The sequence below is a fragment of the Thunnus thynnus genome, chromosome 11, assembly GCF_963924715.1.
Source record: "Thunnus thynnus chromosome 11, fThuThy2.1, whole genome shotgun sequence".
NCBI classification, from domain to species: Eukaryota; Metazoa; Chordata; class Actinopteri; order Scombriformes; family Scombridae; genus Thunnus; species Thunnus thynnus.
Window position 1 is genome coordinate 319,578 of NC_089527.1, and position 13,061 is coordinate 332,638.

Sequence of the window (13,061 nt, forward strand, 5' to 3'; positions counted from 1 at the left end):
GATTGACATTGTAGAGTCTTCAGGATCTGGAGACTCCACAATTTACACAAAATGATTATCATTATTATTTTCAATTTGAAATTAGACATACATAATTATGACTTCTACTCACAAAGAGGATCGATAGCCTTGATGGGTGTCTTGGTAACCACATATTCGCTCCTGCCAAATTGGTTTTCAGCTGCCACCCTGAACAGGTACTGGATTCCTTCCATCAGGTACATGGCCATCAGACTCAGTTTCTTATTGGCTGCAGAGACGGGCACCCACTGCTCAGCGGCCACGTCCTTCTTCTGCACAATGTAGTGGGAGATTATGGCACCACCGTTGTCCTCGGGAGCCTTCCATGTCAGGTAGGCGGACTCGCTGGTCACCTCAGAGACCGCCAGGTCTCTGGGAGGAGAGGGCTTGTCTGATGGAAAGAGAATTGAGTGTGAGTGAAATTCACGTGCAACAGCTGCATTTTTGCCAATAACTGAATAAAATTTTACGTTGACAGGTGTCAACAAAAATGATAAAGATAAGAAACTAAAGACTAAAGAAACGGAAACTGTTGTTTTATTCTCTGGTCAGTACAATGGCTCCTCATGTCTGCAGTATCACATATTTCTGCGAGACGTTTAACTCACTCAACACCAGCACGGCAACGGTGGCTGATTTCTTCCCAGCAGCATTTTCCGCGGTGATGGTGTAATTGCCGGAGTCAAGGCGGACACACTTCGGGATGAAGACTTTGCTTCCAGTGGCGGTGACAGCAACAGTGACGTGAGATGGAATGTCTCCATCATCCTTCTTCCAGCTGATGGTGGGTGTCGGCACACCCTTGATGGTGGCACTCAGGGTGATGTCAGTGCCAAGCATGGCCAGGTGGTCACGTGCCATGTTGGCGTCCAGCAGCAACTCTGGCTCCTCTGTGGAGGGAAGCAGAAATATATTGAATTTAGTAGATATAGAAAATGTAATGGATACGCTGTTGAAATTAATTAAAATACATGATTGTTGTACATAAGTTATGAAGAAAAAACTTTACCTAGTTTATATAAGTAGCTAGACTGCACCTGCATGCCCATTCAATAAAAAAATACATATTTTCAGTGGCTTTACAGATACCACTGTGGTAAAATTTAACGATATGATTATGTATTTACACATTCACATTGCTAAGTGCTTGTTCATGGGGGAATTTTGGTTCTCTGTAAATGACAGACTATGGTATTGACCTGTTCTATATGAAAAGCGTCATGAGATACCTTTTGTTGTGATGCACTGTATAAATAAAATTGACTTGACACATTTTGCAAAAAATTAAATGAAAACATTATTCATCAGTACTGTTTTCTAAAAATGCTTGAAGCCCTAATCTAAACTACATTATTAGCTAGACTACACATTCCCATCTGAATGTCAAAAATAACATTAACACCAATTACATATTTATGTATTTACAAATTTCACAAATTTAAAATGATGCAATACATTCTAGATAAAAACCAAAGATGAGTTAGAAATGAAAACCGTACCCAGTCTGTCATGAACCTTGATGGTCTCCTTGACGTAGGCGGGGTCAGATTTGCCAGCGGCGTTGACAGTGAAGATCCTGAAAAGATACTCCTGTCCATCGGTTAGGCCTGTCACCACATAGTGGAGGTCAGGGCACTCCTCCGGGGTCTTGTTGGCCTGATTCCACTCCACAGCGCCAGGATGCTGGTACTCAACAAGGTAGCCAAAGATCCGGCCCTTTCCATCGTGGCGAGGCATCTTCCACCTCAGACTGACAGTATCCTTGGTCTTGTCGTAAGCCTCAGGGGTCACTGGAGGGCTTGGAGGCACTGTGAGGAGGACAGGAGGAAATTTTTATACTTTAAATTTTATGTTTAAAAAAATATGTCACTGCAGTAAGATAAATATATTGTTCATGAGTTTGTGTCACACTGACCGATGGGATCTTTGGCAAGAATGGGTTTTGAGGGGACACTGGGGTCTCCAGTTCCCAACTCATTCTCAGCCATCACCCTGAATTCGTACTCGCAGCCCTCCACCAGGTCCTGGACTCTGTACTGAGTAGCAGGGTACAGTGGCTCTCTGGTGGCCCGAGACCACCTCTTGGCTGAGGGCTCCTTCTTCTCCAGGATGTAGTTGGTGATGGGCTTCCCGCCATCGCGAGGCCGGTTCCATAGCACCAGGGCGTTGGTAGCATACACCTCCCTGACTGTTGGCATCTCAGGGGCCTCTGGGACTCCTGCAGAGGGGCCACAGGGGAAAAAACTTGGTTATCAAGGGTCTTTTGAGAATCTCTGGAGAAAATTTGGATGTCTGACCTTTGTGAGACATTTTTATCACTCAGACAGGACTCTGATCTGTAGAATAAAATCAATATCTTGCAGTGGAGTTTGACCCTTTTTCATTATAAATTCAAAAAGTATCATCATTGGGTTCTGCACATGTTTTAGTCAGTACTTTCCTCAGGCATTTGTTGCATTAAATGAAATTGAGGAGATTTTCTTTGGTAGACTGTCAGGGGATTTTCAAATAGTTCTTTGAAAAAGTTTCTTACGCAGAAGATTGAATGACTGGGTTTTCAGTTTGTTTAGACATGATTTGATTAGACTTTTACACAGTACTAAACCTAAATAAAACCAAATTCATTTTTAGTTGATCAAAAAATTAATTTCCTGAAATGAATTTAGGGGAAATAAAATGTGAAAAATGCAACATTTTTATCAGTTTGCAAAGAACTTACTGAAGAGATCTTTGGCTCTCATCTCCTCAGACTCCAGAGGGTCGCTGATACCGTACATGTTCTCAGCAGAGATCCTCATGATGTACTCCCTCCCTTCAGTCAGTTTGGGGATCTGGAAAAAAACAACATATAAACATTTCTGGTTTTCACCAAACTGTTGCCAGTGCTTTCAGGCGATAACAGACCTGACCCATGTAAACCTGCTTCAATTTGGGGTCTGATTCACATTTTCAAAGTCCAGAGACCTTTAAAGTAACAAAACAGGTGACTGGAGTCTGGTCAACAAATCATCTGGACCCACCTTGCATGTGGTCTTGGTGGAAGCAGATGTCACCGTGGTCCAAATGTCCCTGTTGGTGTCTCTCTTCTCAATGATGTAGTTGGAGACTTCAACACCTCCACTGTCCAGAGGAGGTTTCCAAGAGATCACCATGTACTCCCTGTGCACCTCGTCAAAGATCACCGGACCCACAGGAGGAGTTGGACGGTCTGCAGGGAACAAATAAGCATGATGGTGTCACAACCAGTCTAAGAAATGTATGATGTTGTAATTGCAAGAATAATTACTACCCATCTCTGCATTGCAAAACCTATGGAAGACAACATGTTCCTGGATAAAATCATCCAAAACAAACCTGCTATTTATGCCAAGGTCCAATCAAATCAAGCGTCAACAGATACTGTATATGAATGTTTGAACACATCAGAAATAGAATGTTTTTATCGTTGTTATGAACGGCTTAACTCAAGGGTGAAGTGAAAAGCCGACCGTCACAGAGAGGTGAGGGGGATGGAGAGAAGCAGTATTGTTTCACTACTGAGATAATGTGTGCATATTTTAATAATAGTGTTGCACTCTCTCAGTGTTATAGGTCTCTCGTTTGTCATTCTGACAGCAGGGTAACCCAGGCTACCTTGGCTAAGTCAGCTAACATACCCATGAGCACGTTAGAGGTGCGCTGCCAAAATATTCCAGATGGAACTTGTGTTCTAGAGTTATTGTTCTGCATGTTGGACTAAGTGGATTATTAAACTTTTGAACAGTAATTGTTTGGGTCTCAGATTCTTCGTATGACTGCACCGAAGTGTAATGTCCGTACCGTGATGGTTCGGGACAAATACACATACTGTTGCACCCCTTAGCAGTTACCAAACAGCTTAAGTGCATTGCAACCAACATCTGATCTGGATTAGAGCTGACCCTGATTTTCATGTAGCAAACCAGGAGGAATTGCAATCACATTTGTGATCTGGCCAACAAAGATGCATATAAGTGGTTAAGTGTTAACAAAAGTGTCTCAAATCAAATCTGGATTTTATCAAGATACGACATGACTAGTGTGAATGGTGACGAAGAGCGGGGAGAATTTTCTTTTCAACCCATAAAAGAGCAAGTAACACTTTAACAATATATTCGGTATTGAAACCCACAATGCTGGATCTAATCGCCAATGCAAATTAGCTTGTAGCTAAATCTGGTTTAATATATCTCCTCTCCCTGTGTGAGATGAATATTTTCTTTTGTACATGGTCGCTGACACCGATACTTTCTGCAGTTGTTCCTTCTGAAATGTGTCTGTAGCAAACGGCATCAAAAATTACAAGTACTGAAAGTTGGTGTCAACTTATTCCTTGATCAGATTCATTTGCCAGTTTTAGGCCGTATATTATTGAGAGAAAGTTTTCTGTTTTGTTTCTTCTGTTTAGACATTTAACATGTGGTATCAAAAAAGTGCTGTTTTGTCATCAGAGGGCTAGTATTAGTGACAGTTGGAGTTTGCAGTTTACTTACCAACAACCGTAACGTTGCAGACTCCCTTCCTGGATCCAGTGCTGTTCTCCACCACCACCACATATCTGCCGCTGTGCTCACGCTTTGCCTTCATCAGGCCCAGCGACATGGTTGTCAGCGTATTCTTGAACATGACGTGCTTGTCGGCCTTCAGCTCCTCGTCATCTCTGTACCACATGATGGATGGATAAGGTTTGCCGGTGTAGCGACCCTGCAGAAGGCAGCTCTCACCAACGCGGATGACGATCTTATCACGGAAATCCAGCTCAATGGTTGGTGGCTCTGCAGGACAGAGAAGAGGAAGTCAGATAAAGTGATACCCAGAGGAGTCGAAACACTTTCTGTTTTTAAGTCATTTGTATCAACAGGATGACACGAAGGAGAAAGAGGCTTGTGGATGATGAATCTTTTCATCAAAAACTGAGGGCAGATTTGAAAAACTATTGTCAATGTAGGAAACAGTTGCTCCTGTTAATAAAAATCAGAAGTGCTCACCAAGTTCGTCCTTGCAGGTGATTGGCTTGGTGCAGAACGACGGTTTGCTGGGTCCAATGTCGTTGACAGCGATGACCCTGAACTCATAGGTGTCGCCCTCCCTCAGGCCATCGTAGGTGTACTTCCTCTCCATCAGCTTCTCCTTTGTCAGTCGGGTGAACTTATCTTTGCCAATCATACGTGCTTCCAGGATGTACATGGTGATCTCCGAGCCACCGTCAAACTTGGGTGCCTTCCAGGTGACGCTGATCAAATCCTTGGCGACCTTGGTGACTTCCAGTTCTTCGGGGCGATCTGGCACACCTGATCAAAGCAGAAACACAGAGTTCAATTTTAAATTTGAATTCTGTTTTCATGGCAGACAATAGTATAATAATCTGAGAATTTCCAGACCTCTCAAAATTACAACCTTTGGTTTTATTCAATTTTGAGTTTAATTGTAGAGTTCTTACATTTTTGCCACAAAATTCTGACTTTTCCTAATACTCTAACTTTATTCTCAGAATTCAGACTTGGCCTCACAGCCATCATATTTGTTTAATTACTCACTCATAGGTTCCTTCACAATGATCTCAGCTGCCGTCTCTACGAAGGGTCCAATGCCGATGGCGTTCTCAGCAGCCACTCTGAAGAAGTAGGCCTTGCCGGTGGTGAGGCCACTAGCCACGGCATTCTGTCTGCTAGCAGTGAAGGAGACTGAGGTCCAGGCCTTACGCTCGGCCTCACGCTTCTCGATGATGTAGTTGCTGATTGGAGAGCCGCCGTCGTTCTCGGGGAAGAACCAGTTGAGCTTGCAGGACTCACTGCTCAGGTTCTCAGCGGTGAAGGGGATGCCGACAGGTCCGGGGACATCTAAGGGATAACACAACAGGTTTCATTAGGTTTTAATGTAAAAAATAATAACATATGTGTATTCATGTGAAGATGAGGTAGCATCTTAAGGCAATGTCTCACCCAGAACTTCCACTGTGATGTTTCTTGTCTTCTCCCCACCAATATTCTTGGCGGTCAGTGTGTAGACACCAAGGTGCCTCCGAGCACAAGGTTTGATGACCAAAGATGAACTGATGGCTGTTGTCTCCACTTTGGCTTCGGGAGGCAGCGCCGCTCCGTCTCTTGTCCAGGTGATTTCGGGGGACGGCTGGCCTGATACATAGGCGATGATGCGGATCACCCCGCCAGCATGGACCACCATCCTCTCCTTCACCGAGGCGTCCAGATCAACCTCGGGAGCAACTGAGGGAAAGAAGCACAGTATGCCTGTTTCAAAAAGACTCCGCAAAGTAATTTCAGGTCACTCTTTTGCGAGAACAGTGCTTGTTTGATTTAAAAACAAATAATTTCAGCTCTTTAAGACTGACTCACTGGTTCTGTCTTTGACCTCAAGCACCTCAGGGACTTCGCCTGGCTCACTGTCACCAGCAGCGTTAAATGCAATCACCCTGAACCTGTACTGACCGCCGGTCTTCAGACCAGTGATCACAAACCGGGTGCCACGGATTTCTGTCCCCTTGGCCTGAAAAACACAAACATAGAGGACGGATGGAGATTATGAACTGAAAGTACTCAAAGTTTCTAAGGCGTCATTTGAGGCAAATTTATAATGGTTTTTGTGCTGCTTTCATGGTCATGGGTGTCTTCAAAAAGGGATTTTAATCTCAATGAGACATGGTTAAATAAAGGAAAAGAAAATCCACCCAAGGAAATTTAGCTTGTAACTAAATGTTTTCTAAATGCTGAACTGGCATCTGATTCCTACGGAAGCCTAGAGCAGCTGTGGATTACACAGATCACAATATGTCATTTTGGAATAAAATTTTTTTGTGGTAAATAAAATAAAACATTGTTGAGATGGTTTGGATGCATATATAATAATTATTTCATGATCAAAGTAATAGTTTGCCATCTCAAAATAATGATAATTTAAGTGTTATAAACTCTTATAGTGGGATAATGACAAAAAATTAAATGTGAGCACCATTTTTTTTCTTGAGAAATGACTAATTCTTGGTAAAGTAATGGATACTGCTTTCAAAAGTGCTGCGTTTAAAATTAATTGAGCTATTAAGACCAGATTTTTAATTTGTAGGACCATAGGAATGGCTCATGTGAGGCGTTTCCTGTCACCTTGACCCAGGCCTCGGTGCCCTCCTCCTTGTACTCCACCCAGTAGCCAAGGATCTTGGAGCCTCCGTCCTTCAGAGGCGGGATCCAATGCAGGTCAACTGTGGATTTTGTCCAATCAGAAACCTTTGGAGTTGGAGGAGAGGGTGGGGCTACAGGGAGGAAACAGTTGGACATTTTAAACATAAACTTGTTCCTTCTTCCTTGACACCATTAAGTCTGATTTCATTGTAGGCGTGTGCTTACAGATGGGGTCTCTGGCAAAGATGGGATCTGTGGGGACACTGGCGAGTCCGGGCCCTGCAGCGTTGATGGCGGAGACTCTGAACAGGTACTGGGAGCCCTCAATGAGACCACTCACCACGAAGGACTCGCCCATGCCCATGGGGCGGATGGGGTCGCGGGTGACACGGGTCCAACGTTTGCCCGTCGTCTCCTTGCGCTCCAGCCAGTAACCAGTGATCGGTGTGCCGCCGTCATCCTCAGGCTCCTCCCAGTTCAGGGTCATGCTGTCCATGGTGATATTGGTCACAGTTGGCTTCTCGCACTGGCCGGGGACGGCTGCAGGAGAATGGACACAAAGTTATACAATCTCACCACATGGGCCATTTAGTAGCTTCTCCGAAGTGAATACAGTGAATATTATGGATGTATTAAATTCACAATTTAATGATTTTAAACTTTTGATGTGATTCGATATTTCTGTGATGTTTATAATCTTCTGATAACTCAGTGTTATGCAACTTAAAACAAAAGAGTTTTTAAATTCCTTTATGAGGTTTTTCTGGCTAAATAAAGGTTTAATTAAACTTGTTTCAATATATATACATATATATATATATATATATATATATATATATATATATATATATATACATATATATATACATATACATATATATACATATACATATATATATATATATATATATATATATATATATATATCTGAGTAATGACCAGTATTGCTTTATTTGACACTGTGTTAATGCTCCAACTGGTGTTTTTATTGTAAAGTATGTTAAGCTGTGATAATGCACTTAAAGTAAACTTTGCCATGACTTTATTATTATTATTGTGACTTCAAGACAAAGATGAAATAGAGGAATGATCATATGATCATATGATCAATATACAGCATAAGTACATAGACTGAGGAATAAGTTATCATACAGTATTTAGTGTTTCAGTTTGAAAAAAAGAATCTGAAACTCACTGTAGAGGTCTCTGGCCACCTCGGGATCGCTGTCCAGCGGGTCTCCAACTCCGTACTTGTTCTGGGCCATGATGCGGAACACATACTCGTGTCCTGCCATGAGGTGTTCCACTGTCCAGATTCGTTCTTTGGGCTCATTGGTGACGGGGACCCAGGTCTTCCTGTTGGCCACACGCCTCCAGATCACGTAGTTGGTGACCTTGGATCCGCCGTCATCCTTTGGCGGCAGCCAGGACAGTGTGATCTTCTCAGATCCAATCTCCTCGAACTTGATGGGAGCAGAGGGAGGACCGGGCCGGCCTGACAGAATGAAGACAACAACAAGCTTAGATGACAGAAACTGTCCTGGAGAATGCTTCTGGTTTCAGATAGCTCAAGGTTTTCTTTAAGATGACACGTTTTAATGAGTTTATTCATGATTTTATAGTTTTTTGCATGATATTTTTGTTTAACTCTGATTTTGACATCTTATTTATCTTTTTTATGTTGTTAGTCAAAATAACAAACATCCTTGAAGAGATTTGTAATCTCAGTGAGGTTTTCTTGATTGAACAAAACAAAACAACTTGTACTACACAAATTAGGTTGAGCAATACTAACAAGGTAGAAAATAAAGTCTAGATTATAGAACTAGAGTTGATATCAGATATTATCCCACTTTTATCAATCAATACTGAAACATATTTGAGTCCGACCCCATCCCACAACAATAACCAGTCTAGTTATCAGTCGTGTTATCACCACCACAGAGCATGACATGAGGAGGGCATTTAAAGGAGTAAATCTGAGGAAGGCATGTGGCCCAGACAGCATCCCAGGGCAAGTCCTAAGATCCTGCGCCAACAAACTTGCTGCGATTTTCATATATCATATTCAGTGTTTTCAGCTCATGAAAGTTAATCATAACAGTAAGTTCATTTTGTTTTAATTGTTTTAAGCTGTTTTTTGCTAACGAAAGTTGGCATTAGCATTATCACAGTTAACCATAGACTGTAAATGCAACATGCTAACCGAGCTATCAGCTAGCATCAGGGTCAGCTCCACCCTCTCATCCAAATATGGTCACTTCTGGCTCCAAAAATCCAAGATGGCGACGGTCAACGCGAGTCCACAAACCAATGGGTGATGTCACACTGACTACATCCATTATTTTATACAGTTTATGGTGTTGACACACATTTCTTTTGAAAATATCAATATTCAGTTGTGTTTTTAATAACTGCAATATATTTTAAATATCACGTCTGTGTTAAAATTTTGTCATAAAAAGAGCACTTTTCTTTTTTTTAATGACCTGGAAGAAAACTTCAGGGATTTATGGCATCACCTGAAACAAAGACCACCACCTCTGACCCTCAGGTAAAAGGTCAAAACAGCAAATACATATTTAGTGAGTATATGCTCTCTATAATCTGGGTGTCTTACTGCCTCAGCTGAACTGTTTCCTGAACTCATCTGTAAACATCCAACTGAAATTCACTTGAAAGCTGCTTTTAGGAAAATCTGTCTATATTCAGTGACAATCAGTAAAACTTTAAAACACTTGTTGTGATCGTACCGAGCACGTTGAGCCTCATCTCCTTGGAGGCCTTTCCGAGGCTGTTGGAGGCCACGAGTGTGTAGAGGCCAGTGTCTGGACGTTTGCCCTGCTGGATCAGGAGCGTGCAGCTGTCGTCCGACACAATCTTGTTGATGTGCTCGTCGTACTGAACCTCCACCTTGTCATCGGACTTGTGGGGTGGAGCCTTGTACCACGTAAGTGTGGGGAATGGACAGCCACGGATTTTGGCCACAATGCTGATGTCACTGCCCTGTTCAGCCTCCATGAACTCCTTCAGCTCAATGGATGGAGCGCCTGCAAGGCAAAGACAAAAAGCAGAAGATTTGAAGTCAAAATATGTCTTTTTAGTGGAAAAACCTGATTAAAACATCACAATGTTTGATCAAATGTCACATGGAAATCCAAATTCAGTTAAAACTTTGAGATGGACAGTATGATATAAGAGTTCAAATGTGTTTTCATCATTTTACTGGACCTTATTTGACTGAGTGAAATGAAAAATAAATGTTTCTAAGTGTACTTATTAAAGTGTTTGGTCAAAAATATGTTTCCTTACAGGTCTGGTCCTGGATGAGGATCGGCCCAGCAGTGCATGATGGTCTGCTGGGTCCGACTGCATTGTATGCCACCACTCTGAACTCATATTCATCTCCCTCTGTCAGGTCCTCCACCTTGAAGCTGGTGGTGTCCACGTCTCTCCTGTTGCACCTGCGGGTTGAAGCACAGACAGTTTAGGAGCAAAAAAACAAAGAACAGGAAGGTGAAACAGTTTTAGAAGTGAAGGATGAGGAGAGAAAGGAAGAGACATACAAAGAGCTTATATAGAACTTATTCTGATTTACATTTTATATTTCTGTTTTGTGATCATAAAATTTTAAAGGAATACGTCGAAAAAACAGACATATTTGAGCACATACCAACAACTGCTTCTAGTCAGTAAAAGGATGAGCAAGAAAGTGAAAGTTATATGGAAACATAATGAGACAAAAGTTGTATTTATTGATTATTTATTTCAGAGTTCTTGCTCTGGATGGATGTCAAAATAATTAATGGAGGGTCAGTAAAGAAAGTGTCAACATGCAAATTGTTAAAGCATCTAATATTTCTCTCCCTCCAGTCTGAGCTCTGCTTTCTACTTCTTCTATGTATAGAATGGCCACGGTGGGAGATACTGGTGAGCCCACGCCACAGCCATGCATTTATCTGTAAAACCTCCTGTTGTACTGGTGGTGTTCAGACAGAGGTCCAGCAGTTTGCAAATCTGGTCTGGGCTATAGTTGGTTCTATTGTTCAGAGTGTAGCAGTTGTAGTAGTAGTGTAGTGACCCTGGCATGGTAGTACTCTGTGTTTAGGACCACTGTGTATCTTCCTTTATCAGCTGGTAGGATGGTGATTATTTTGATCCTTGTTCAGTGATGTCACAGCTCGCCTTCCGTGGATGGTGATATTGGAAGGGAGCACCTTTGCGTTGGAAAGGGCCACCAATACCTTCAACCTGAGTTGTTCTGCCTCTGTTTCTGTTGAGTTGTTTTTAGATGAGGTCAACTATTGGTAAATGCTGTGGGTTGTGTGAGTTCCCTGCCTGACAGGTTCTTTACTCACCCATCTGTCATGTGTTTCATTCAGCGTGGAACTCTTTTTGCCCCCTCCAGATAAGTTCTTCTGCTTTCCTAGTGTTGCTGGCTCATGACTGTAGGTTTTTGAATTTCTATGTCTGTCCTTGCTTTGGCGTTTTGAGATAGTTGTGCCTTCTCAATGAAATCAGTGACCTTCTCCAAGACTGCCCTGGCCAGATGTGCAATTAATTTCTGGAGTATTATTTTATATTTAAATTTCTATTTTCAGAGAAAAAGCTCTAAAAACCCACTGTACCCTACCTGCTCAGCACCAAAAGGCAAACAGACACGGTTAGCTGTAGACTAGCTGGTGATTTGGAGCCAAGAGCTCTGGGCCCCAGGTTGGGTCTAAGTTAACAGGAACAAAGTGTTGCCCTCTAGTGAAGGTTTACCTCCTCCAGGACTCCTTCTGGGCGCCACTAGCGTCCCAGCAGAGTAGATCCACGCTATAGTGAGTTACGGGTGAACCGCCATCGTTCTTTGGAGCCTTCCAGGTCAGTGTCACTGTGCCCTTCCTCACACCCTGGATCTTCAGCCTGGTTGGAGGATCAGGAGGATCTGAGGAGACAACACATCAATGCAATTATTCTCACAGATATAAAATATAAAGTATATTTCCTCTCCCCAGGAGATGGAGGATTTGGAGATTTACTGCTGGACGTACGGATTGGATCTCTTGCTTTGGATGGCTCCATGGTCTCAGTGTGTGGCCCTAACCCGAAGCGGTTCTCGGCCCTGATGCGGAACAGGTACTCCTCACCCCCGATCAGGTCTGGAACAACCAGAGACTGAGCAGTGCAGGCCGGGTTCACCTGAGAGGACAAACAGTTATAAGAAATAAGGCACACAAGCCGGCCTCTGACAGATGGAGAGTGTGAAATCTTTCAATAACGTTGTGGCTCAGTTTGTTATCCTGCAGGTGTTCTGTTCTACCTTGGTCCAGGCTTTGCCGTCCACAGTCTTCTTCTCGATGAAGTAGCTCTTCACTCTTTCTCCTCCATCACATTTGGGAGGTTTCCAGGTGAGTCTGCAGGTTCCTCTTGTCACATCACTCACCTTCAGGTCTCGAGGAGCTCCAGGCAGGTCTATGGAAAGGAGAGAAACAGATAATAAGTTGTGGGAACTTGATTAAACTTCTGGATGGATATATGCAGACTGGAACGTTTTACATACCGAGCACATTGACTCTGACTTTGACCACTTTGTGTCCTGCAGGGCTCTCAGCATTGATGATGTAACGGCCGCTGTGGCTCAGTTTGCTCTCGGGGATGACAACCACAGAGGTGGTGTCAGTGGAGTGAATCTGAGAGGAAATAGCAGCAGGACATGAGAAATTTTTATAGATTTGAATTTTTAAAACTATTTTATTTTTTAAAAGTCCTCGTTCCTCACACTGAAAAGACTGATGAATGCACTGATTTACCACTTCGTGTTTTCAAGAAACCTTAGATGGATCGATCTGGATAGTCATAAACTCAATAATTCAGATATCATACTAACAAAAGCCATCAATGTGG

General features: G+C 42.7%; 1 protein-coding gene across 1 annotated transcript in view; it reads right to left on the reverse strand.

Annotated features, from left to right (window-relative positions):
* Positions 1-13,061, reverse strand: part of LOC137192195 (titin-like) — a 213,923-nt gene that overhangs the window by 68,213 nt on the left and 132,649 nt on the right. The window contains exons 144-163 of the mRNA XM_067602711.1: positions 12,718-12,847; positions 12,478-12,629; positions 12,209-12,356; positions 11,937-12,102; positions 10,485-10,636; positions 9,926-10,222; positions 8,368-8,667; positions 7,398-7,712; positions 7,155-7,303; positions 6,393-6,543; positions 5,982-6,263; positions 5,577-5,879; positions 5,028-5,330; positions 4,533-4,814; positions 3,042-3,229; positions 2,741-2,852; positions 1,937-2,239; positions 1,521-1,829; positions 630-911; positions 113-412 (exon numbers count right to left, since the gene is read on the reverse strand). Of these exons, the coding sequence (XP_067458812.1) occupies positions 113-412; positions 630-911; positions 1,521-1,829; positions 1,937-2,239; positions 2,741-2,852; positions 3,042-3,229; positions 4,533-4,814; positions 5,028-5,330; positions 5,577-5,879; positions 5,982-6,263; positions 6,393-6,543; positions 7,155-7,303; positions 7,398-7,712; positions 8,368-8,667; positions 9,926-10,222; positions 10,485-10,636; positions 11,937-12,102; positions 12,209-12,356; positions 12,478-12,629; positions 12,718-12,847 (4,624 nt within the window). The remainder of the gene's footprint in view (positions 1-112; positions 413-629; positions 912-1,520; positions 1,830-1,936; positions 2,240-2,740; positions 2,853-3,041; positions 3,230-4,532; positions 4,815-5,027; positions 5,331-5,576; positions 5,880-5,981; positions 6,264-6,392; positions 6,544-7,154; positions 7,304-7,397; positions 7,713-8,367; positions 8,668-9,925; positions 10,223-10,484; positions 10,637-11,936; positions 12,103-12,208; positions 12,357-12,477; positions 12,630-12,717; positions 12,848-13,061) is intronic.